The 26,542-nt window shown below is 39.7% G+C and overlaps 1 protein-coding gene across 1 annotated transcript in view; it reads left to right on the forward strand.

The window, feature by feature from the left end:
• The window catches only part of BAZ1A (bromodomain adjacent to zinc finger domain 1A), an 83,631-nt gene that overhangs the window by 29,931 nt on the left and 27,158 nt on the right, over positions 1-26,542 (forward strand). Inside the window, exons 5-17 of the mRNA XM_075532047.1 lie at positions 4,253-4,354; positions 5,626-5,713; positions 8,061-8,195; positions 10,283-10,382; positions 10,946-11,112; positions 14,126-14,221; positions 14,862-15,000; positions 16,395-16,541; positions 19,993-20,088; positions 20,207-20,431; positions 20,540-20,705; positions 22,612-22,725; positions 25,525-25,649. Of these exons, the coding sequence (XP_075388162.1) occupies positions 4,253-4,354; positions 5,626-5,713; positions 8,061-8,195; positions 10,283-10,382; positions 10,946-11,112; positions 14,126-14,221; positions 14,862-15,000; positions 16,395-16,541; positions 19,993-20,088; positions 20,207-20,431; positions 20,540-20,705; positions 22,612-22,725; positions 25,525-25,649 (1,700 nt within the window). The remainder of the gene's footprint in view (positions 1-4,252; positions 4,355-5,625; positions 5,714-8,060; positions 8,196-10,282; positions 10,383-10,945; positions 11,113-14,125; positions 14,222-14,861; positions 15,001-16,394; positions 16,542-19,992; positions 20,089-20,206; positions 20,432-20,539; positions 20,706-22,611; positions 22,726-25,524; positions 25,650-26,542) is intronic.

A 26,542-nucleotide genomic window follows, 5' to 3' on the forward strand; every position in this document is an offset into this window, starting at 1 on the left:
CTTTAAAAATTATTTTTGTCAAATTCTGTCCATAAGATAGAAACAAAAATAATTCCCATTATGATAAAATAAAAATAGAATTAAAGCTTAGACACATAAGTAGGCACATTGAAATATGTAAGTGAGGCAATAAATAATTTTTTATAAATAAAAGATTTGTTTGGAGTAATAGGACAACCTGACATAAACATTTTGAGTATAGGGTATTATTGTAACCAGGACTTTAGGTGGCATGGGGGTTATGAATTGGGCTGCTAACCTCAAGAACTGAAGTTCGAAAGCACTAGCCGCTCCTTGGGAAGAAAGATGGAGTTTTCTACTCCTTTAAAGAGTTACAGTCTTGGAAACTCACAAGGACAATTCTGCCCTGTCTCTAGAGTCACTATGAGTCAGCATTGACTCGATGGCAGTGAGTTTGTTTTGTTACTGTAGAACTAAAAACGGGTGTGTAGTTGACGAGAATAAAATCAAGCAAAAAGTCAGTCATTGTTGAGATTACTAGAATTCGTCTCAGCTGCTTAGGCCTAGTCTTTGGGGGAAACAAGAGGAAATAAATAAATTGGGGGTTCTTTTTAGTGTTACCTTTGAAGTTCTTATAATAAATCTATATTATATTAAACAGTTATGTTGAGCTCCCATGACTGTACATCTTTGGACAGAATCCAAGAAGTATTCCATATTGAATTTTGTATGTGGATTATATTAAATAAATATGTGAGTATGCGTGTATTGCCAATGAAAACAATATTTTAAATTCAATCTACATTATATTTGACTATATATATAATGGCAGTGATTAAATACTAAGCTGGTTCAGGAAGAATTAAGATAAAAACTATTAATCAAGCCTTTTAACCCATTTTTCTTGCCCCCTCCCCATTTTAAGAATTCATGTAATTGAAGTTCCCCAACAGTGTTGCTTCTTGAACATTTTCCCATTTGAATTATTCTCTAAAATGGTGCTTCTCAAAACTGCAGGTTATGACCTCAGTTTGCGGTTGTGAAATTAATAATGAACTTTAGTGTAAAATATTAGACTGCATACTATATAATAAATGTGAGTGTTTAAATACATCTCCTGGTTTATGTGGACAGTAGGTATCAATACAAGGATACTTGGCTACTACGTGGCCTTCCAGCTTGAAATTTAATGGTGTCACTCTACCTGTAAACATTTGTTGTATTTGTGTGACTATCTCATGTATGCCATTGGTGCTTCATTCTTTCACACTCTATACCTATGGCATTCGAGATGTAGTAGTAAATTCTCAATTCTGGTGCAGGGTGTCTGGGCTCAACTCCTAGCTAGTGTACCTTCAAGTGCAACCACCACTTACCTGCTAGTGGTAGTGTTAAGTTTGGGGGGTGGTTTTCCTCTTTTCTTTGCTTCCCTACGTAGGAAGAATTCACACAGCAGAAGTACGGTTACAAGTGAAAGTAAAGCTTTTGAGAGTTCGTGCTCACAGACAAAAAATGGTGGCTCCAGAAAGGGTGGAGGGCCACATAGGGAAACTCCTGGAGAGATTGGGAAAGGAGAGGTGGCAGGACCAAGGGCGGGAGAGCACGTGCTATCTTCACAAAGGGGGAGAGACCCGGCAGGGGGCAGACATGGAACCAAAGAGAGATTTGCGGCCTTTGATTTCATGGCTACTTTTCATATACCAAGAGTAACTCTTCAAAGTTCCTGCACTAACTTCTGGAGCTTCTTCCAAATATCTGATGTAACCGTGTGAGAAACTTTTAGTATGATCTGCCTTTCATGTGAGTGGTGTGTTTAATTAGGGCTTTTCTCAGTCAGTCTAAGAAGTGTACAGGACTTTCAGTAGGTTCCTGGTTGATGATTAATTTAGATTAATGGATGGATGGCCTTTTGCAGCCTTGGCTTTAGTCCAGCCTTGATGCACCTTACAGTGCTCGCATGCCCACCTTTCAGTGGACTCATTGTAAACCCAGGTCGGGGCCCGCCATTTCTCCTACTGGATATTTCTCATTCATCACAGGTAGGTCATCTGTCATAATTTGTCCTAGACTTGTCATTACATCCTTTCAGGCTAAGTCATAGGCCAAGGTGAGATGCTGAAAGACATCTCTGCATTGTTCTGGGTTAGCTGAGTAGCTGCCTAGGTTGCTTTTAATCTGCTTGAGGTCAGCTTGGGAGACAGGTTGATGAGTCACTCAGGAGCCAGGTTCCACAGCTGTCTCTATTGCAGGTAGAATTTCGGAGAGACCCTTTTCCTTTTCAGGTTTCTTTGCGGTTTGATTTTGTTTCTTTGGTTTGGCCTCTTGTGGATCCAGCTCGGGGTGGGGGTGGGGACAATGTAGTTGGACTAGGGGCCGAGGGACTCTTAGCTCCAGGAACTGGGCCCTTTATAGGGTTTATGGTAGGTTAGGAACAGAGTTTTTTACTGCCCCTCAAGAGGAGAAATGCCTTGACATCCAGGGCTTCAGCCACTTTCCTACCCTCTCTTAGAAAAGCTCTAGCTGTTAATGTGAGGAGGAAGAGGGTTCCCTGCTTTGTCCAGGATACCCATCACCTAGTTTACACTGGGGCCAGGCGATCTTGTAGAAGAACATTAGTCTTTGCGTTTTCAGTATCTGTGGGTCAAATCTAAACCAGTTAAACAGGATACAATGCAGAGATGTTCCCTGAGGAATGGACTCCTGGTTGCCTCTCTAAGAAACAGACAGCAAAAGGTTAGAAAGCCCAGTGTCCTAGGCCTTAACTGAGGTTCCTGTGCCTTGGAACTTGACTTGAGGGCCTGAGACAGACATATCTGCCTTTGGCAGTCAAGACTCAGCCTTAGGCCTTTGGCCAAGCCCCAGCTGTCTTCTAGAAAGCAAACCATGCAATGGGGGACCACCAGCTTAAGGGTGGCATCATACTAGTTTGTGTGGCATGGAGCAGTTGCCCTCTCAGAGTGCACAGGACCTGTCTTCTGGCTAAATCTGATTGTGGTATCCTATTGGGAAATTGGGGTCCTTGGCTATGTATTTGTTAACCCAATGAAATTGGAACCAAATATGTGAACAACCAGCGTATGAGGCAATGTACCATGTAGAGAGGAAGGAGATACAAGCAGTGCTTATGAAATCTCTTGAGGGGTCTTTGGAATGGCAGGGTCAGCCATTGTCCAATGACCTGACTTTTCCAAATGCTTTTTGGGCCTATGCTAGACCAAAGAAAAAACAAAAATATAAAAAACAAGACAGAAGCCCCCTTCCCCCAAGTCATTCTGTGAACTGGAGGTAGGATACCTGGAGGAACCGGATAACCAATCCATTTAGCAACCACCAACCCATGGATGAACCAGAGGGTGACTGCTCCTGGGAAAAGGGAGTCCGTTTTTGTAACATGACAGTAGAGGACCGTGTCCTTTACTTTCCTACAGAATTGTAGAAAAGCCAGAGGACTGGACAATCAACACGGGAGGAATGGGTAGACTGGCACAGAGAGGCGAATGGATTGTGATTAAGCGCCACAGGCCAGTAGCAGTTACGTACGTTGGAAAGATGGCAAGCAAGCTGGGGAGGTGAAATGTGCCAGAGAAGGGAAAGAAGGTGGAAGATGGACTGGGGAGCCGGAGGGAAGAGCCACAGTGGCTGCAGAGGCAACAGTCTTTACTGTATTATCTGGGACGTACTAGTGTCCGAACGATTTGCTGATTGACTGAATGAATGACAGAAATTAAAAATACATTCTCAGAGGGAAGAAAAGAAGTTGGTAATCCCACTCTCTGGTAAGCATTGGATTACTAACTGCAGGGCCGGTAGTTCAAACTCATCAACAGTTCTGCTCCAGAAAAGACAGTCTCCAAAATCCTGTATAGAGTCACTGCGAGATAGCATTGACTTGATGATCGTGGGTTAACAATTCTTAAACCAGAGTAAATGACATTGTTTCAACTTTACACAACAGTGAAGAAGAAAGTTTATCATAAAAACCAAGGGGTCTCTGTTATTCTACAGATTTATCTAACCTAACTGGCTACTACTATGTGCTTACTGCTTTCTCATTAATTCCCTTACTCAAGGAAAATTTATTCAATGAGGAAATTAAAACACCTGTAGTACAGTGTGTTCTTTTGACTCAGATATTGAGGGAATACTATGCTTATAATAAATTATAAGGCTCTAGCTAGGATAATAAGTGCCAGTGCAAGCCTATCACTACTTCTTAAGAAACTATGTTTCCATTTAGAAACTCATGTTTCCAATTAAATTATTAAAACCATCTATGTTCTCCTTTTTTTAGAAAGAAAAAAGATGCAATTGACCCTTTGTTGTTCAAGTACAAGGTGCAGCCCATTAAAAAAGAAGTGTATGAGTCTGCCGTTGTCAAAGCAACACAAATTAGGTAACATTCACTACCTTTTCTATCGTCCTTAAGGTAAAATAAGCTATTTCTGTTAAATTAAGGTCTTATATGAAGAATAAAAATATCTTAGGCAAAACATGAATAGTGTTGAAAGTGATTGCTTCCCTTTTTTTAAAAAAAGCTGTATCTTAGGTGCTCATAGACTGATGAATCTGTTAACCCTAAATAGTGTTCAACATGGGCAAACCTTAAGAATGATCCTATGTAAGGGTTTCTCCTGAGCTCGTAATGTTTCTGTGCTCAAGAAGGTTCACTGCTCCACAGTACTCATGTGCTGTCCAGCAGGATGACCAAGAAGCACTAACACTGTGGCTAGGGAGAATAAAGAAGGGTGTTTTGTATTTCATCCTATTTATTTAATTTTAAATTGCCACATGTGCTATTGATCAGAGGGAGAGTGTCTTTATCAATAGTCAACACATTTTCTTTTCCAAGTTACTGCATGATGCTGGAGCATAGCAGTATTCCAGCAAAGCTCTTACTGTCCGAAATTATATTCTAGGAAAATAATATGTATTTTTGGGAAGACCACTACTTTTAAAATGTTTGTATTGGGTATTCACTCACAGAATTTTTTACTTGAGTGTTTTGAATTAAGTTGAAGCATTTACTTTCTTTCTAGAATCTTTCCAGAAAGTGTTGTGTTGGTAGTGGTGGTGGTTGCTGGTTGGTTTTTGTTTTTTTAATGGAGGTGAAAGGAGAATATTAAATTATATGATTTTAGGGTGTAAATTTAAGTCTCTTATCTCACTAATATATTGGCAGCATATGAAATTTAAGCACAAAACGATCAAAATTTGGCATTGCCCATGTTTTTAAACTCTGCTTGTAATTTTCATTGGAATGTTAATTATGTGATAGGTCGTATCTGGTAGTCTACTGATTTTATTATTTGTTAATGGTGATATTTGAAGGCATGATCATCTAATTGTATAAAATTTGGTCTGCTTACTGTAATATATTTTCTTCTAGGTTTACTTATTTCTAAATGTCAGAACCTTAGCAACAAAATAGGTCATTTTTATACACATACCGTGTAAGGGACTTTTTGTTATAAATCCACTCACTTTGATTTTTATAATGCACTATTATTTCTATATAATTTTTTTGGTAAATTCTATACATAAATGTTATTAGAGTACTTAATTTTATTTCTTAGACTTGAAATTCAGGTTATGAAATTACAGAAAGTATGGAGTGTAGGTTGAATTCTTAAATACTAATACTTTCTTCTTCCTTTGCCCCTGTAGTCGGAGAAAACACATGTTTTCCCGTGATAAACTAAAGCTTTTCCTTAAGCAGCACTGTGAGCCACAAGATGGAGTCATTAAAATTAAGGTAACCAGAATGGTGAAACGCATTTGTTGAAAGAAGGAGGGAATAAAGGATTAATTTCAGTGTTCTAAAATTATAAAACTGCAGGAATAGTATTTCAGAGCCAATATTCAACCTTCTCATAGGTGAGAATAAGTGGAAATTTGGGGGAAGAAAAAGTACCGTAGAGGAGTAACTTTAGCTTTGTACTAGTGTTCTAAATAATAGTTTTAAAGAACAGTGTTAAAACCAGTCCTCTTAGCTAGACATGTCATAGACCAATACTAAATGTAACCAACAGAGGGAGAAAATCACGCTAAGAGACTTCTCATGTTACACATTAGATGTTTGGTGTGTGTGTGAGAGAGAGAGAAAGAGAGAGAGAGAGAATAAGGACCTTTGGAAATTAGTGTAGTAAAGTCTCTTTTTTTAAAATCGTTTTATTAGGGGCTCATACAACTCTTATCACAATCCATACATACATCAACTGTGTAAAGCACATTTGTACATTCATTGACCTCATCATTCTCAAAACATTTGCTCTCCACTTAAGCCCCTGGAATCAGGTCCTCATTTTTCCCCCTCCTTCCCCACTTCCCACTCCCTCATGAACCCTTGATAATTTATAAATTATTATTTTGTAACATCTTTCACTGTCCGTCGTCTCCCTTCACCCGATTTTCTGTTGTCCATCCCCCAGGGAGGAGGTCACATGTAGATCCTTGTAATCGGGTCTCCCTTTCCAACCCACTCTCCCTCCACCCTCCCAGTATCAGCACTCATACACCTGGTCCTGAAGGGCTCATCCACCCTGGATTCCCTGTGTTTCCAGTTCCTATCTGTACCAGTGTACATCCTCTGGTCTAGCCATATTTGTAAGGCAGAATTGGGATCATGATAGTGGGAGAGAAGGAAGCATTTAGGAACTAGAGGAAAGTTGTATGTTTCATCGTTGCTACATCACACCCGACTGACTGGCTCATCTCCTCCCCGAGACTCTTCTGTAAGGGGATGTCCAGCGGCCTACAAATGGGCTTTGGGTCTCTACTCTGCACTCCCCCCTACATTCACTATGATAGATTTTTTTGTTCTGATGATGCCTTATACCTGATCCCTTCAACACTTCGTGATCGTACAGGCTGATTTGCTTCTTTCATGTGGGCTTTGTTGCTTCTGAGCTAGATGGCCGCTTGTTTACCTTCTAGCCTTTAAGGACACCAGAAGCTATATCTTTTGATAGCCGGGCACCATCAGCTTTCTTCACCACATTTGCTTATTCACCCGCTTTGTCTTCAGTAGTTGTGTCTGGAACGTGAGCATCATAGAATGACAATTTAATAGAAAAAAGTATTCTTGCATTGAGAGAGTACTTGAGTGGAGGCCCAATATCCTTCTACTACCTTAATACTTAACCTATAAATATATGCACATAGATCTTATTTCCCCATCATATATAAGTATATTTGCATATGTCCATGCCTTTATTTAGACCTCTATAAATGCCCTTTGCCTCTTAGCTCTTTCCTCTATTTCCTTTGATAGTAAAGTCTCTCTTAACCTTTTTTAAGTATTTAAAAAAAGCCACTGAGTTGCTTCTGTTCATAGTGATTGGTAATTCTGTGCTCCTGGTGGTTTTGTGGGATTATAGATTATCATATTCATGGAATGTGTTTTAATATAAAGTATTAACAGCTTCTTGATTAATTATAATAGATTTACTATAAAGTTTTTTTATATTTTGTTAATAATTTAGCATTTTATGTCATTTTCTGTATATTTCTTGAAATGTGTGAATGAAGAAGAATGATAATCTTGGTCATTGAAAAAAATATCCACAGAATTGCTCATCAAAAACAAAAATTCAAGATTGGACTATAGATGAAAGATGTGAACAAGTTGTGGATACAAAATAAGTGGAAGAACTCTTGGGCTATCACTACAAACGAGGGAGGAAAAATCTTAATATTCAGTAGTTGGGAAATAGTTGGGGCAAATAGGAATATACTGGATTACTCCAGCAGACCTTTTAATGGTAAATATATTAATTATCTACATCGTCAATAGGATAAGTCAAAGCAAAACAAATATATTGACATGCATGTCATTTTTGAATAGTTCTGGATTCAAAAATGATAAACTCTCTTGAGATACTTTGTGGTGAAGTAATTGTTTGAATTGACACTTACTTTCTGGTAAGCTGATTACCGTAAATAGTTTTTTAAAAGTCTGAGTGAACCAACCAGATTTTGTCAGTATATAATAATACATACCATTCCAATGCTTTGAGCTGGTCTTTCATGATGTCATATGACTTGTTAGAGTGAATCTGTGTACTCATGTGTTGTTACTGTGCCCTGTCTTTTTTATGAAGGCCTCAACTCTTTCATCATATAAAATAGAAGAACAAGATTTTTCTTATTTCTTCCCTGATGATCCACCCACGTTTATCTTTAGTCCTACTAGCAGAAGAAGAGGCAGACCTCCCAAAAGAATATCTGTTAGTCAGGTAAGTAGGAAATAGATAAAAACTACATTTGGTTCTCAAATTGTATTCAAAATCAAGAGCAATATTTTCCTTTATTCCCATAGCTCATAGGAATCAACTTTCTTTTAAAAAACATGGGTGTACTCTGTAGATTAACTGCCTATCGGTGAGCCTTGTAGACGTTTCAGGTATGAATAAGACGTTAGCCTCTCCTGACATGGGTTTTATACCAAAGCAAAAACACAGACAAGTAAGCAATTGCTGACATGTATGGCACGATGGAATTTAGGGGCTGAATTATGAAAGAGCAATCAATTTTAACTAAGGGAGATTAGAGAGGGCTTTAAGAAAGCAATAATGCTTGAACTGGAGAAAATAGAAGATTTCTAGTGATGAGATAAAGAAACAGGAAAAGTATTAAGACAGAAGACAACATCACAAAGTTTGTAAGGAACTCATTTTTATGACCTCAGTGAGTAGTGTAGAATAAACCCAGACCTTTTGTTCTCATATCGGTTCCAAGTCACAGTGACCCTGTAAGTACATAAAAGGAGTGTCATGGGAAATGAGGCAGAGCATGCTGTAGTTCTTCTTGGGACCACCTTAATTTCTTTGTACAATAAAACAATACTAAAACAGCCTTCACATTGAAATGTGCTTTCCATAAACAAATGCAACATACTTAAAGCTATTTATCTCACATAGAAACTGAAAATAGACTTTAACCCCCAAATGGCGACCTTAATCCCAGCAAATGGCAAGGTACTGATTCAAAGTTCATATATAATGAATGAAGCCTTAGAATGCAAAATACATCTTCCCAAAAGAAAACTATGAAAAGAGGAGCTGATGTCAAGGGCTCAAGTAGAAAGAAAATGGTTTGAGAATGATGATGGCAACAAATGTACAATTGTGCTTGACACAATGGATATCTGTGTGGATTGTGGTAAGAGCCCCCAATAAAATGATTTTTTTAAATTAAAAAATAAACTATGAAAATGCAAGGGGAAGGAATGCTCGTATTAGAATAGAAGGACAATATAGATTAGGTGTTATCTGTTTTCTTCTCACTTCCCGATTTAACGTCTCCAAACCTTTAACAGAGGAGCCCTGGTGGTATAGTGCTTACAGGTCGGCTGCCAGCCAAAGAGTCAGCAGTTCAAAAGCACCAGTCACTCCACAGGAGAAAGTTGGGGCTTTCTACTCTCATAAAGAATTGCCCACTGGGGCCGTTCTACCATATCCTATAGGGTCTCTAGGAGTCAGAATTGACTCTCTGGCAATCAGGAGTCTCTCCCAGCCCCTACCCAGCCCTCCCTTATGTCACCCCCATTTCCCCAATTCAAGGAACAGAGACTGACAATTTCTGGAGTTCACCAAACCGATGTAACTAATATACAGTAAGCAAGTCTTTTAAAAATCTCTTTCAGGATCTTGTTCCTCTCTTTTTCCTGTTGCCTGTTGGTTACTCTTTGTTCAAGATTTTCTCAGGGGCACACTTAAAGGAATTTTCTATCCTAAATGAAGCTTGTTTCACTGTTACAAATAATTTTCAGTGTAATAAGTGGGTTTACTTTGTTTTGTATTTCTATTTTCTGCACCATGTGGTTAGTATAGTGCCTGGCCCATACTAGGTTTTCATATATTCAAATAAATTTATGTTTTATTACATTGAAAAGATAAACAGGTAATAATATCATAAGCAAGATGGAGACATTATTCTCATAAGATATAAAGTGAAAATAAATGTAAGCATTGTTTTATATTGGCCGCAAGAATGTGTCATGTCTTTCCTCTGCTTTTTTAGTGCTTTATTTACACTGTCTTGTTGGTAAGATAATTGGAAGATTTATTTTTCTTTCTGTAGCGCACATTTTTAAATCATGTGCTCTCCCTCATGGTGCCTACACACACACACACACACACACACACACACACACACACACACACACTTTTTCCCTCCCTGCCTTTCTGTCTTGTCTGTCAGTTGTTTGTCCTGGGAAGTTCTTGTACTAAAATTGGAGGCATATATATATTTTTTTTTACTAGACAAGACAGATTAGCAGTTTGTAGATGTTGTTCTACAACTTTAGCTTCTTGTTTTTCAGGAGGAGGTCATTGCTAACAAACCAGCTGTTACAGGATATAGGAGCAAAGCTAACAAAGAAAGAGACAAAATTCTAAAACAAGAAGAGATGAAATCATTGGGTAAGTCTCAACATACTCCAAATGTGGTTTAATTATAAGAAAGGACATTTATTGTTACTGGTGCAGGGTGGGGCATGTTTCTAAAATTAACTTTTCCTGGCTTATTGTTTTTATGTAGTTAGCCTTTTCGCCCTCAGATAACTCTTTTAAGATAAATGAGACCTGTTCATCTCTTAAAATGTTATTTCAAAGCATAGCATATCCCCACTAAATTGATATAATGCTAAAGTCAACACAAGTTGGTGTTTCCTAGGCTTGAAAACTATCAGAGGCCATCACTGTTTCCTAAATGTGAGTGAACTGATTGATCACTTGGAATATTTTAAAATGAAGATTCAAAATTAGTAGTTCTCAGAAGGTGGCAGCTCGCTGCCGGGCCCTGCTTTGATTGTAGGGCTCTCAGAGATTCCCAGTGCAACGCCCTACACCTAGTCAACTTGCCTTGTCTCAGCTGCTGGAACAAGGAAATTACAACCACTGTTAATCTGCCTCATTTAAAAATCAAAATATTTCAGATAGCTTTTTGGTTATATTAACAAAGCCAATTTGTTTGACCTCTACAGCTTCTGAAAAGGCGAAATTAAAAAGAGAAAAAGCAGATGCCCTGGAAGCAAAAAAGAAAGAAAAGGAAGATAAAGAGAAAAAGAGGGAAGAATTGAAAAAAATTGTTGAAGAAGAGAGATTAAAGAAGAAAGAAGAAAAAGAAAGACTTAAAATAGAAAGAGAAAAGGTACTCATTTGAATACGATAGCTTCTCATATTCAAGTTAAATTAAATTTCAACTGCCTTTCCTTTCATTCAAAGGTAGAGTTATGCTTAGAGCACTGATAAACAGCATTGGTTTCTCTTCTTGAAAAATGTAATGAATGGTGTAAGCTTCAAATGGATCTAAAGGGGGTACTTCCCCCCAAAAACGGAAAAATCCTCCACTGGGTGGATCTTAGTATGCGTTTTCCCCTTTAGGTGAGAAACTCCCTGTGAGTTGGTGCACCCAGTGGCATTGCCTGGGAAGGTTCTTTCTGGTCTCAGTAAATTTTCTTCTTAAAAGTAGTTTCGCACAAACCTTGTTTTTATGATGGCCAATTTAAGAGAACAGCATGCGGCTGTGAAGTTTTGTTTCTTGTGCTTGGGGGGTGGGGGGAAAGGGGAGAGAGATACTGCAGAAATTGTTGTGCTGTTGAACCCAGCTTATAAGGACAGCACTAGGGGAAAAACTCAAGTGGGCGAGTCTCTCATTTCAAAAAGGTGAAATGCTGATTGATGACAAACCTCGTTCTGGACCTCCGTCAGCTTCTGAATGGAGGAAAATGTCTATTCATAGTGCATTTGGAGTTTGTTCTACCAGGTCAGACTTATAATCAAGCTTTCTGTTGGGAGGTTCTGGAAAGATTGCATAACAATGTGTAACAAAAAGGCCTGCTATCTGGCAGATGGGGGACTGGTTTTATCACCACAACAATGCACCTGCTCATGCAGCCATCTCAGTGCAACCGTTTTTTTGGTAAAAAAAAACAAAACAACAAAACAAAACCCATCAAGCCTTTCTTTCCCCTTGCACCTTATTCGCCTAACCTCTGTCCTTGCAACTTCTTTTTGTTTCCTCAATTGAAGAGGGATGTGAAAGGACAGCAATTTGACAATGTAGGAGAGGTGAAGAAAAAAATGAGGGGAGGTGCTGTCAGCCATCCAAACAAATGAGTTTGGAAAATGTTTCCAAGAATGGAATCTCAGATTTGACAAACGTATCAAGTGTAATGAAGAGTACTTTGAAGGTGATGAGCTTGTTTTATAAAAAATAAAAAAAGATAAATAAATAAATACGATTTTAAAGAAAAAAAATTTAAATACATAACTTTTGGGGGAAATTCTGAGGTTTTTTTGGGTACCCCTCATATGCACCTTTATACCTCTTTTAAAATGCAATTCTGAAAATACAGAATTATTACTTAGACTTCCAAATTTAGACAGGGGTATGTGTAAAACTTTTAAGGATAAAATACGTGGTTAAAAAATTAGATTGTTTTGCAGAGGAACCCTGGTGTTGTACTGGTTATCAGTTGGCTGCGCAAGGTCAGCAGTTTGAAACCACCAGTCTACCCAGGAGAAAGATGAGGCTTTATTCCCATAAACAATTTACAGAGTCCTATAGGGTCGCTATGAGTTGGAATCAACTCAATGGCAGTGAGTTTGGTTTTCAGTTTTATAATAACTGGTGTTTCAGCAAATCTTGATTATCATCATTCCTTAAAGAATCCTACAGCTGGTTACTGTGCTTTCTCCAAAGCCCTTTTCCAGGTTTCTGTGCGTATTCACAGGTACTGGCAGAGCAAGGAGGACTGGAAACTATCACACTTATCTACTTCAGAAAATGTAGAGAGGCCTACCAAACAATCCTGTATTACTGTTTCACCCTCTGTACCCTCTGTGTGTCTCCAGGCTGTTACAAGTTCAAATGAGTTATGAAAAAGATAAATGTATTGGAAATATAAGGTGAAGATTTCACTTTAGGCAGTCTAATCATTTTTCCCCTTGTCAGTTCTAATTGATAGGAAGCAAAGAGAGGATTGCTATAGGCAGACATGAATTACATTTGACCCTGAACAACATTGAGGTTAAGAAAATTCTGTGGATGTATGGATTGTGATGAGTTGTACGAGCCCCCAATAAAATGATTTTTTTTAAAAAGAAAGAAAATCCATGTGTAACTTTTGACTTCCCAAAAACTATTTTGCAAAATAAACTATTTTGCAAAGCAGAATTGGGGCCTGTGGACTACCTGCAGGAATAGTTTCTCAAATTTCCTTTTCTTTTTTGGATGATGGTCCTTGTGCTGGATTTGTTTATCTTAAAGCGTCCTGAAACCGTAGCTGCGGAGCTCAGTCTACAGTCCATAGGAAGCAATTCAGCTCTTTCTTACAATGCTGTGCCTTTGCTTCTTGGGAAGCGCTTCCAGCATTGCCAGTGGCACAAGTATGGGTCCCCTGGTGTTATTCGGGCCTTACAGTATTCCTCTGAATATGAAAATACTTGACAACTGAAAGAGATCGCTTTTTACTCTAATAGTTACTAGAGAGACCAAACACTCGAGCAGAAGATGATTAACTTCATGACATTTAACAGAGAAAGTCCGCTTGTGAAGGAGACCGACACAATTCAAATCCCTGTGACTCAAGAGTCAACTGTAATGTTAGTGTATGTTCACTCAGGAACTCCTGTGTGCCAGGCATTTTCCTTCTTTGTAACCATTCTGTCAGATAGATATTGTTGTTATGATGAGTACATCTAACTCTCGCATGCATCAGGATCACCTCAAGGCTGACTAAAACACGCAGCGCTGAATCTGAGTCCCAGAGCTTTGGGATACTGATGCTGCTGGTTTGGAGACCACACGAGCAACCATGGATTTAGACCAGTGTTTCCCAAAGGGGACTACACTGCCCTGTGGGGGCAAGGCTGGGGCACTGGAACGTTCCTGGATTATGGCATATAGTCCAAAAGTTTTTAATTGCCAGGGGGGCACTGAGTAATTTTTATTTTCCTGAAATGGGGTCAGTAGGCCAAATCCGTTTGAGAACCTGTGATTTAGAATAACAGCCTCAAGAAAGCCAACAAGTAGACAAGTAAATGAAACTAATCTATCAATGAAGAAAGGAAATGAGATCATAAGAGTAAATAGCTCTGCCATTTACTGTGTGAAGAATTTCTTTAAAAGGTTTATAAGAGTTTTTATTAACCTGTCTTAGGAAAGAGAGAAGTTACGTGAAGAAAAGCGAAAATACATGGAACATTTAAAGCAGTGGAGTAAACCTAGAGAAGATATGGAGTGTGATGATCTTAAGGTACTAGCATGTTGTGTTTGTCGAGCTTTACTGATGAAACTTCCCTTCCCTTTTTCTTGAGACTTAACCGAGAGAAAACAAGCTGATTAAGTTAATATTCAATATTGGAATAACTGGTTTTGATAATGATTCTTATTCTGCAGCAAAGAGTGACCGTTTTGTGTGATTCTTGGTAATTCAGTAAGCACCCATGGATGTGCTATGTAAGGAGTCTGCCTTCCTCCACGTGTGACTAGCGTCCAAGTCAACCTCACCTATGTCCACGTGTAGAATCATTTTTAAAGCAGTGGTCGTGGGTCAGTTCTATTCTCAATCTAGAGATAATATTGGAACATTTAGCAAGCGAATGCTTTGACCTTAGAATATAGATGAAGAACTCCTAACTAGTAATGCAGTCTTAGACACACACCCTTCAGCCTACGGTTATACTTCACTTGTGACAGGGACAAGTCACCAGGGATGTAGTAAAGTTGGATAAAGCCAAGACATCTATAATTTATAAAGTTTGAAGGTAGTATTGATAAACATTTAGGATTAAGAATCACTAATAAAAAAAAAACAAGAACCACTAATCTACATGGAATAATCTTTATAATGTATTTTGTCTAACTTTCAAGATTTCTTTTACTTGATTTTGCAGGAACTTCCAGAACCAACTCCAGTGAAAACTAGACTACCGCCCGAAATCTTTGGTGATGCTCTTATGGTTTTGGAGTTCCTTCATGCATTTGGGGAACTTTTTGATCTTCAAGATGAGTTTCCTGAGGGAGTCACTCTAGGCAAGTGCTTCAGTTACTACTTATTGCTGTGTGGCTTAAAAGAGCTAAGTTACCTCAAGGTCCTGCAGGTAATAGCTTTCCAGTTCTTCTTTAGGGTCTCTGTGGGTTATCATTAAAAAAGTGGCTGGGACTGGAGCCAACTGATGGCTTGACCAGCAAGATGTTCAAGATGGGTTCTGATCATGCATGTCTGGTGCCTTGGTGCTCCCCTGTGTAACCAGCAGAAGAGCCTGCACTTCCTGTGTGAGAGCAGAGGGCTCCAAGAGCTCAAGCTGTCAGCCCTCTTGAAGAATGGCCTAGAAGGACCCAGTGCCATCTCAATTCCCCATTGGGCAGCACAGCTACAGGCCAGCCCAGATTCAAGGGGGTGAAAGAGTAGACCTCACTTCTTGAAAGAGAGGTGTCATGTGAGTGCAGAAAGATTAGAATTTATGCCAGTCGTATTTGGAGACAAATTATTCCTACCTTTTATTTGTAGATTAGTTTTGCCTGTGCACTTGCAGACTTGTACTTTGTATAAACATAATTTATAACAATTAAATTACTATGAGGAAGAATTTAGATCACATTTTAGATCTTTAGATGCCAAATAGCAAACTCCGTTTCTTAAGATCTGTGTACCCACTGCCATGAAGTCAATCTCTGCTCATGAAAGGTCTCTGAGATGCTCATGTCTACAGGAGCAGACAGCCTCATGTCACCATGGAGCTCCTGGTAGGGCTTCAACGACCAACCTTGCAGTTAGCAGCCCAGAGCCTAACCCGCAGTGCCACCAGGCCTCCCGTAAGACCTTGGTAGAGAGCCTCAAAAGACAGAATTAGCACATCACTCTTATGTTTATAAGAATGTATTCTTCAGAAAGCTTCAAATTCTCTCAGTTTCTCTTTGTGAGATAGGTACCTTAACAGAGGAAAGGGGTCTAAATAAACCGGGTTGAGGTAAGCTGAGGTAGACGCTTAGGTAGAATGAACCAGATGCAAACTTAAGGTTAGAACTTTAAGCTGGCGATTACCTCCTGTCGTACTATTTGTTCAATTGTAATGTCCCACGTAGCTCTCAGAAATAGAGTGACAGTGGTTTCTGAAATTTTTGCATTGCTAATCATGTTAGAATACAGTTTTAAATGTGCCCTACTTTAAATATTAACGTTAATCTTAGATGGGAAAAATTGGTCTACTAAGGCTATTTTGACTTTCTTGAATGTGATGATTTTGGCTTATGTTTTTATTTACTGTGATTATTACCAGTTGGTTTTTAACTTTTGTTCTACTTTCATTAAATGGACATTTAAAAAAAATACAGGGACTATTGATTAAATGTTTGTTAATCCAATGGAGTTGTTTTTATAGTATGTGAACAGAACTTTAAATTCATTTTAAACATTTTATTCACAGAAGTGTTAGAGGAAGCTCTTGTAGGAAATGACAGTGAAGGCCCACTATGTGAATTGCTTTTTTTCTTCCTGACTGCCATCTTCCAGGCGATAGCTGAAGAAGAAGAGGAAGTAGCCAAAGAGCAAATAACTGATGCTGACACCAAAGGTCAGAGTTCAAAGTGTTGTTGATTGTACTGAGAGTAGCTTTCTAGTTTTGAAGGGTATTTTTAAAATAGAGTTGTTCAGGTCTCATTTCTGAGTCACTTAGCAGCAGCGTGTTGTGAGTTGATTTTAAACCCTTGGTTTTTATGCAGCTTGTGTGATTGATGACCGACCTTAAGGATCTCACCCTGTCCCAGCCCTATCACCTAGGTGGCCTGCTGCCGCTCAGTTAAGTCAGTCAAACAGGACCGCGTGTGTGAGAATAGCAAAAAATCGAGTAGTAAACAAACACGAACAGCCATTTTACAAAAGCAAAGATAGATGGATAAATATATATTTATGAAATATGTAAAGATTCTCTGAGGAGACAGGTACCAGCATTAAAAATTAAATTTTTAAGTCAGTGTATAGCAACTATTCCTTCTCTTACTTATTAGGTTATATTAATAAAGAATAAAATTATTGACTCATTGATCAGGTTCTGTTTAACTCACAATTTTAGTAATGAATTTTGCCATTTTAGAAGTCTTGATTTTTAGAAAAGGTGAGAAATTGTGTTGGAAAATCAGCTAGTGTTGAGTTGATACCAAAGCTCAATAGAAAACAAATGTCTAGAAAATGATGATGGCAACATATGTACAAATATGCCTGATGCACTTGATGTATGGATTGCAATAAGAGTTGTAAGAGCCCCCAATAAAATGATCTTTTAATAAAAAAAAATCACCTCGTCTGGGGGGAGGATCTAAATGACTATTGGTTTTACTATTAAATTTTTGTCCATGCTTTGATCATATTTTTATATCTCTGCTCCTGTACAGAACTGTCTTCCATCACAGTCTGTATCTCTGAAGCCACATTTTTACATGGTTATTTCAGCCTTGGTAAGGGCCCAAGATGTTTTCCTTGCATCTAGCTTCATTTTTTTCCTCCCTTCTCTGCTACCAAAGAAAATTCCCACTATCTTCCTGTGAATAATTGAATTTTCATAAGCAAATCAGTACTCTTGTACTTATTTTTTAGCTGGTCATATCAATAAAGTTACTTCTAACAAAGGAGAACTAATACAGAGTGAGTTATCTTAGTTAGGACAACTAGTTTAGTGAGCTTATTTACTGAAAATTACAGAACTTGTGTGACACAACTTTCGGTTATTAAGTTGTCGAAGACACATGGCTTATGAGGGCTGAGATACAAACTCCAGGCAGTCTTGTCTAGAGTATCGTAATAACTATATGCTACATTGCCTCATAATATGGCAAAGAAATTCAGATTTTTATTATTTGTTGCCAAATCATTACCTATAAAATTAAGCTGTTCTGAAGGAGATCTGTTTTCTTTGGCCTTTGATCTCTGTTTTTATATCACATCTTAAAATTTTGCCCAGTAATCTTTAAATTTGTATGTACTGGTATAGTCCTCGTCTTTAGTCTCATCATAAGCTTAAACAGTTCTTCAGTTTATGAGAACAAGAGTGTCCTCCTGCATTGAGTAGTTTGGCACATTTTCTGGGATATCGTTGTTCAGTGTTGGAAGTGTGCCTAATTCTAGACTATGACGAAGACAAATGTAGTGACCTCCTGGATACAATTGGTCTGTGTACTCTTGTTGTGATGTACCCAAGTGACTCTGTATAAAGAGAGTCAAACATCTCACTTTTCATTTGGCAGGTAATAGAATAACAAATGGGCTTTGACAAGTCTGTGGAAACGTTCCGTCATCCTTTTGTTTTCTCCGCAAACACTTTGAAGCCCCTTGTATGTAACACAATTAAAAGTAAATTGTAATGTCATTGGTTGTTCACGTGTCCCAGGATATCTAACTTCCTCTGTGTAGTGTAGATTGAGTACGGTAATTACTGCAACGGAGTTCAGCAAGCACATTTTCACCGGTGGTGTTTAAGAGTGTTACGACTTTGAGAGTGCCTATCAATTTAATGTGGTGCTGTAGGAAACATGAAAATTCAAACTGATGTAGGTCTGATATTTCCCTGGTGGGATAGATTCCTGGTGAAAGTAACTTCAGCAAATACTCAAAGTCTAGTCAGATAACTTCTCCTTTTTTACCTCTTACCCTCCTGTGTTCCTTTTTGCTCTAAGTGTAAGTTTTTAAAGTGTCAGTGATTGTTAGTAGACATGTTCCCATAACTGCCTTCATCCCAAAAGAATAGTTTCGCTGTTCTCCAAGGGTTATTTTACCCGCCTGTGAACTTGTGGGGGAGGGAGTCATGTGGAGTACAAAGGTTCCGGAAGCTCCTACAGAAGCTCCAAGCCAGGGACCCTCCCACTTCCTTGGTGCCGTTGCAGGAGAGTCGGAAAGATGAAGCGCGATGCTCATCTCTGTTCCCCACTTTAAGGAGGAGGGTATTTTTTATGTCTTTTTTCTTGGGCTCCCAAGACCGATAGGACTTGAAGAGCTAGAGAACCGGTGGTCTGGATTAACGTCCTCCTCTAAGAAGAGTGACTTGTCTAAAGGCTTACATGGCTAGGTACTGGCATAGCTAAACCAGGAATGTGTCTTGCTTGATTTTTAGTCTAAAGTTTTCTGATGAACTGTGATTCAACAGGGGTTTTCCCCTATACGTTTTATGGCTAATATGTTTTTGTTCAACTTAAAATATTATAAACTCAAAACCAAACTCACTGCCATCGAATCGATTGCGACTCATAGTGATGCTGTGAGACAGGGTGGAAAGGCCCCTGTGAGTTTCCAAACTGTGACTGTGACTGGGGGAGTAGAAAGCCACACGCTCTCCCTCGGAGCAGCTGGTGGATTCAAACTGCTGACCTGTGTTTACAGCCCAGCGTGTAGTCCATTACACCACCAAGACTTGCAGGGCGTTTGTGCCACTGGATTTGCTCTTTGTAAGTTCAGTGTCTTCAAAGCGACCTCGATGTATTTGGAAAATACAGGGCATCCATCCATTGTGTTTTAGATTGAGGGTTTTCAAAGGGAAAGCAGGGAACTTTAGTGAAGGAAACGAGTCCGTGACGGTTATCGCTCTTTAGCCTTTCATTTGTGCTGATAATGTGATTATCTCAACTTGCACTTTGCTTGTTTCAGTCTTAACTGTTGGCAGATGACTGGATATTTTTAAATAGATCTTGGTGTTCAAAGTAGATTTTTCTAAGGTTATATTGTATGAAGGGGCATTTTTCATTTGTAAAGTTCTCTTTACTTTTATTTTGGAATGTGTTAAGTGCATCTTGTTGGTTAGCATGGAAATTGCCCTTTCTGTGTTAAGTAGGGGAGATGTTAGTGTGTAGTGCATGTTGTAGGTTATAGCTGTAGGTGGAGACTAGGCAGAATGTGAACAGTGTTGTTGTACTTAGTGTTTCTTTTGAGGTTCCTGAATGCTAAGCTGTTTGCTGTTTGTTTCATCATTTTAGAAGGGCATTATTCCCAAACACTGAAGCTTTGATTTACGCTAGAATAAAGTATTTATTTCCTTAAAGATTTAACCGAGGCTTTGGATGAAGACGCAGACCCCACACGATCTGCACTGTCTGCAGTTGCATCTCTGGCAGCTGCCTGGCCACAGTTGCACCAGGGTATGTGTGGGCTTTCTTTTTCTGCTCGGCCTTTTCTGTCTAATTTTATAAAGGTGCATTTTGCGTGGCTGAGTATTTACTGTCTATTCTGAGCTGCTGTCTCGTTTTTAATAACTAGGCTGCAGTTTGAAAAGCTTGGACCTTGACAGCTGCACTCTTTCGGAAATCCTGAGACTGCACATCTTAGCTTCAGGTGCTGATGTGACTGCAGCAAATGCAAAGTACAGGTATCAGAAGCGAGGAGGGTTTGACGCCACCGATGATGCCTGTATGGAGCTTCGCTTGAGCAATCCCGGCCTAGTGAAGAAGCTGTCAAGCACGTCCGTGTATGATCTGACACCAGGTAAACTGGGCAAGGTGGACTTTTTGCAGCACTTTCCTGCCCTGTGGCACCCAGAAAGCTAAGCAGCTGGCCATAAGGAATGTAAGTCAATTGCCCATTTTTTGACAGGGGAAAAAATGAAGATACTTCATGCTCTCTGTGGGAAGCTGCTTACTCTGGTTTCTACGAGGGATTTCATTGAGGATTATGTTGATGTATTACGACAAGCAAAACAGGAGTTTCGGGAGTTAAAGGCAGAACAACATCGAAAAGAGAGGGAAGAAGCCGCGGCCAGGTAAGAAATAATTAGTTGTGCTAATGAAACTGCTCATTGATTTACATCCAAAACCACATTGTGCTGTAGTGCGACATTGGCTTACACTGGAGTTTAATGGCTTTACTTAAACAAACAAACAGAAAACCCTCACCGCTACCGCGTCCAATTTGACTCTAGTGACCCGCAGCGGGTTTCTGGCTGTTTATGGGAGTAGAAAGCCCAGGCTGAATCCTGCAGAGCTGCTGGTGGTTTCTAATTGCTGACCTTGCGGATACCACTGTAGCCCAAGAACCGACTACAGTGATTGATGGATCCCCCCACCCCCACCCCCAAGGGGGATGAACAACAGAAAGGTGGGCAAAGGGAGACACTGGGTGTGAAAATAATAATAATCTTTAAAATATTTAAGATATGAAAATAATAGTAACCTAATTTATCAAGGGTCCATAAAAGTGGAAGGGTCAGGGAGGGTGGGGAGGGGGAAATGAACTAATATCAAGGGCTCAAGCAGAAAGAAAATGTTTTGAAAATGATGGCAACAACATATGTACAAACGTGTTGTATGGATTGTTTTAAGACCTGTAAAAGCCCCCAATAAAATGATTTATTAATTTAAAAAAAGAAAGGTGGAAACAAGAAAATGTGCTCCAAAGCCAGTCCTCACTTATGGACATGGTTAGGTTCCAATGACCAGATCACTGTGTGACCATGAGACCTCGCCTATAACGTGAATGTCCTGCCAGGCCTGGGCCCCTGCTAACATCACCTGCCACAGTTGTCTCCAGAGTGCTCAGCCCCCACTGCTGCCCTCAAGGGAGGACTGCCCAATCTTGTAGAGCCAGGATGCCCCAAGCCCTCCCTCCACCCCATCTCTAGGGTCCCTTCCTCTCCTGTTCTCACAATATTTTCAAATTGAATAGCCCTGGCTTATCCCTTCCATGACCCCAAAATGCCTATAATGGGTTTTGTCTGGCAGAGAACTCCCTGTGCATAGTGGGGAGGACCTAAGCACTGCAGGTGTGTGCAGACTGCCCAGCATGCACCCTACAAGAAGCAAGAGTTGTGAACATCCTCCAGGTCACGGCGGCCAGGCCTGCCTCTGCACTTGGCCTTATATTGTAGCTGCCATGGCCAGCTCATGTCTAGTCCTGTGGGCCTAGGCAACTTAGTGCCCTATTTCAGAGTTCCTTCTGACCACAGCCCAGCCTGTCCCTGATGCCCTTTGGGACTGGAAGCTAGGACCAGACTCCAGGGCTCCAATTCTTTTCCATCCTCAAGCCTGCTCTCAGAACACCAACTGCAGCTTGTCTGACCTCACCCCCTGTGAACATCCAGGACCCACCAGGCCGAGTCCTGTCCCTGCTGGCCCCACTGACTGTTGCAAATGCAAACGTCAGAATGAACTAGTGAGGAGTAGATATATATCTATGTAATGGAACATTAGCCATAAAAACAAATGAACCCATATATGCTGCAACATAGATTAATCTTAAAAACTATGCTGAGTGAAATAAGCAGCCTCAGAAAGACAAATACTATCTGAGGACATAACATTTCTAGAACAGACAAATGTACAGAGATCAAAGTTCACTAGAGGTTACCATGGAGGGGGAGATAGAGTGTCATTATTTTGGAACACCAAGCTTCTGTTAATTGTATTAGGAAAATGTGGAAATAGATGGTGGTAATATTTATACAATATGATGAATGTAATTAGTGTCATTGTCCATGTGGAAAATGTTGGAATGGTAAATATGTATGTACTTAACACAGTTTTTGAAAAGGGCAACCTGGAAGGGGGGAGAAATTGGTGCCAATATTACAGTTTTATAATGGTGTTTGGAGTGCTTCCCATACCTTCATGATAAAAAGTAAGATGCTCACATGCCTTTGCCTGAGGTCATGCAATGCTTTATTCTTGCAGAATTCGTAAAAGGAAGGAAGCAAAGCTTAAGGAGCAAGAGCTGAAAATGAGAGAGAAACTGGAAAAACTAAAGGAAGAGGAGCAAAGAAATTCGACTGTGGACGTGTCTGTCGGGTATGGTTTGAATTTCAGTGCGTCTCTGGGTTGATTTACTCATGTTAACGTACATTAAGAATAAAAATCAGGTACCTTAGCCACTCAACTACATATATTTCAGAAACTGGTTTTCTCTAAGAACGTAATTGTTAGTGAACCTGTCAGAGTTATACGATCAGTCTTCAAGTGTATGTGTGTTACGTTAAATAAGGTTTGGGTTTTGTTTGTTTGTTTGTTTGTTTTTAGGCTATTTTTAAGAAATCTAGAGCTCATTTTCCATTAGTATTAATGTTATGTTATTATTTCCAGCAATGTTCAAAACCATAGTTTCATGTTGCTAGTAGTGGGGATCCCACACCTTCACCAGCATCACAGGTGTAGTTGTCTCAGGTGCTGTTCTCTTGGGCCTTATTGAGGAAAAAGGGTGGCTTTAGAATTGTAGACAGAGAGCATAAAGACAAGAAGACAGCAACTTAAAGAATGTGCTAAGTGCCTCCGTGCTTTGCTACATTGTGAAGCATTTAGGATGAAGATGTTGACAGGAAACAAGTGGGCCTGTGTCAGGGTGCACAGGGCCAGTTGGCCCAGTGCAGTCCACAATGACGCTGTTCCACATTCAGCTTTGGTGAGTAGCACTGGGGTCTTATAAGGCTTGTGAGAAACCACCTAAGATGAAACTATTCATCTCTCCCCTTCTGGAGCAAAGAAGAGTAAAAGAAAATGAAAGACAACACAGGAACAGTTAGTCCAAAGTTCTAGTGGACCTCGTGACCCCAAGAGACCAGAGAGCTAGGTTCTGCCTGGCTCCCACTTGTAACCGCTCCGAAAAGAATCACATAAGAGGTCCTGCATAGGAGAGAAAAATGTGGGGGGAAACCCAAATCATTAAAAAAAAAAAAAAAAAAAAGACCAGGTTTACTTGTCTGATAGAGACTGGTAGAACCCTGGATACTATAACCCTTCGACACCCTTTGGCGGTGGAACTGAACTCAACCTTCCCTTCCCCCCCCCAAAAAAAAAAAAGACTCTCTCTCAGCCAAACAATAGAGAAACCTCTAAGATGAACAGTAGTACCAGGGAGGTGCACCTTTCGGAGATCCACAGAGCAGCATTTGCCCAGGGGAAAACCTTAGAAGACTAGTAGGCCTGGGGAGGGAAGAAGGCTGCAGAGAAACAGTGACTACGGGGAGGACGAGGGAAGAATGTTGTTACACTGTAGAGATGGCAGTCAGCGTCACAAAGCAAAAGGGGTGCGGACTGTTGAAAGGAAAACCAATTTGCTCTGAACACTTTCACCTAAATCACACGAAGTTAAAAAACAAAAGAAGTGGGAAGATCTTCCACATTTGAAGTAGAAACCCATCTTCAAATAAAAATAGTGCCCCTGGGTGACACAAATGGGTAAATACGCGACTATTAGCCAGAAGGGTGACAGCGTGAATGTACCCAGAGGTGCCTCTGGAAACGAGCCTCAGTCGTCAGTGACCACCTCATGTCTATGTTCAGCAGCCGTCGTTCCATAAAATTGTGTTTGGTAATTAAGAAAAATAAACAAATAATGGCACCTAAAGCCAACAACCAAAGGAGAAAAGATAACTGGATGCCATAAAAATTAAACATCTCTGTGTTTCAAAGGGCATTATCAAAAGAGAAAACAGACAAAATATTTGAAAATCATATCTGATAACCTAATATATAGAGTATACAAAGAAGTCTTACAACTCACGTGTAAAAGGACATATAGCTCAAAAATGGGAGAAGGATTTTATTAGACATTTAATAAACAAAACAAAACACTCCCAACCCTTAACCATACAGAGCAGAGGGAGAATGTTGCGGCTTGCTCCTACGGAGCAGCTACACTGGTGGGTTTTAAACACTGACCTTTCCCCTAGCTGCCAAGTGATGTAACCTCTGAACATCAAGACTCCTTTGACCAGAAGCACATGAAAATATGCCCAACTTCATTAGTCTTTAGAAAACTGCAAATACAAACCACAATGAGCTCTACCCCCGCACACCCACTAAGATGTCTGTAGTAACAAAGACAGTAGCACAACTGTTGGCAAGAATGTGGAAAAATTAGAAATCTCCTACGGTGCCCTTGAAAATGTGAACCAGTACAGCTGCTTTGGAAACATTTGGCAGTTCCTCAGAAACCGAAACTGCTGTACCATATGACCAGCCATTCCACATTCTCTCTCTCTCCAAGAGAAGCTAAAGCCATGGCAGCAGCATCCATAACATGGAAATGACCCAGATGTCCATCAGCAGATGCATGGATAAAGAAACTGTTATATCCAGCCAGTGGAACGACGCTCTGAGAGCCTCCTATAACATGGATGAGCCTTGGAAAGACAATGCTAAATAAAAGAAGCTGCATAATTCCTCTTCTATGAACTCCACAGGATTGGGAGAGAAGTCCACAGAAACAGAATGTAGTTTAATGGTGAAGCTCCAGAGAAGGATTGCTTATGGGGATGGGCTTCATTCTTTGTTAATGAAAAATTTTTAAAGCAGCGTTTTCTTACCCCTGAGATTATAAATTCGGTTTTCCTTAAATGTTCCTGATACTTCTCCTATGTAGTACTTAATACATGTTTCAATTTCATTATGATTTATGTAATTCTTCATATGTTTTCTCTGCAAGACCATAAACCCTGTGTTATCAGCTATTGTGGCCATATTATTTACTGCTTCCTAGCATCATGCCTGGTGTTTCATAATCAGGCATTGAATACTTGATGTTCAAATTATGTGTTTGTATTTGTTATGTATTAAGTATTTGTTAATGAATGTAATCTTCTTACCTTTAAGGGAAGAAGAAAAGGAAGATTTTGATACGAGCACTGAGAGCAAAGGAATGGAGCAAAAGGAACTAGATCAAGACACACTTACTGAAGATGAAGACGACCCAGGAGCACATAAAAGAGGCAGAAGGGGTAATTTTTAAATTTCTTAAAAGCACATATTTATTCCTTTTTAGTTGATAGGGAATTTTATTAGCTCTGCTATTTGATTTATGATTCCAGTGCAAGGTTTTTTTTAAGTTTTGTTGGCATATAAGTCACATACTGTACAATTTAGTAGTTCAGTCACATCAAGAAGAGTTGTACAATCATCATCACAAGCAATCTTACAATTTTTTTTGTTCTTGAACTCACTGTTACTAGCTCCCCGTTTCCCCCAGCCTCTCCTGCCACCCCCTCAAGGACCCATTCATACAGTTTCTGTCTATAGATTTACTGTTCTGCAGTTCGGTGATTTCTGTTTTAATGTCCAATTCAAATTACGATGGCTTATTAAAATGGAGCATTTTGGTATCAAGTGGTGTTAGGAAGTCTTATTTGTGTGTTCATGAGATCGTAATCGCGGGGAGTTCTGCTGCCTCAGAGGTTAGTGAACTATAGCCTGTGTTCATGAGTAATAGCCAGCTGTCTGAAATCTGGCTCACCACCTGTTTTTGTACACGATATAAACTAAAAAATGCTCTTCGTATTTTTAAGTGGTTGAGTGAAAAAAAAAATGTTCTCACACTTGAAAATCCTCTGGAATTCCACTCATTGTAAATAAAGGGAGCACAGTTATGCCTTCCAACTGCGGGGGCAGGGGTGTGGCGAGTCCACGTGCGCCACTCGGCCCGAACCAGCTGCTGCCGGCCCTTTCCGAAGCTTGCCGCAGGGGAGGGTCCGAATGGAACTTGTAAAACAACAGACTGTCACACTCCTACGTGCAGGTGACAGATCTGCGTGGACTTCATTTCTTCCTGTCTTGGGATGGTTTTGTACGTTATACTTTTCTAATAAACATTTAAAATACAGTACTGCTAATAACC

This window comes from Tenrec ecaudatus, chromosome 14 (genome assembly GCF_050624435.1).
Source record: "Tenrec ecaudatus isolate mTenEca1 chromosome 14, mTenEca1.hap1, whole genome shotgun sequence".
Taxonomy (NCBI): domain Eukaryota; kingdom Metazoa; phylum Chordata; class Mammalia; order Afrosoricida; family Tenrecidae; genus Tenrec; species Tenrec ecaudatus.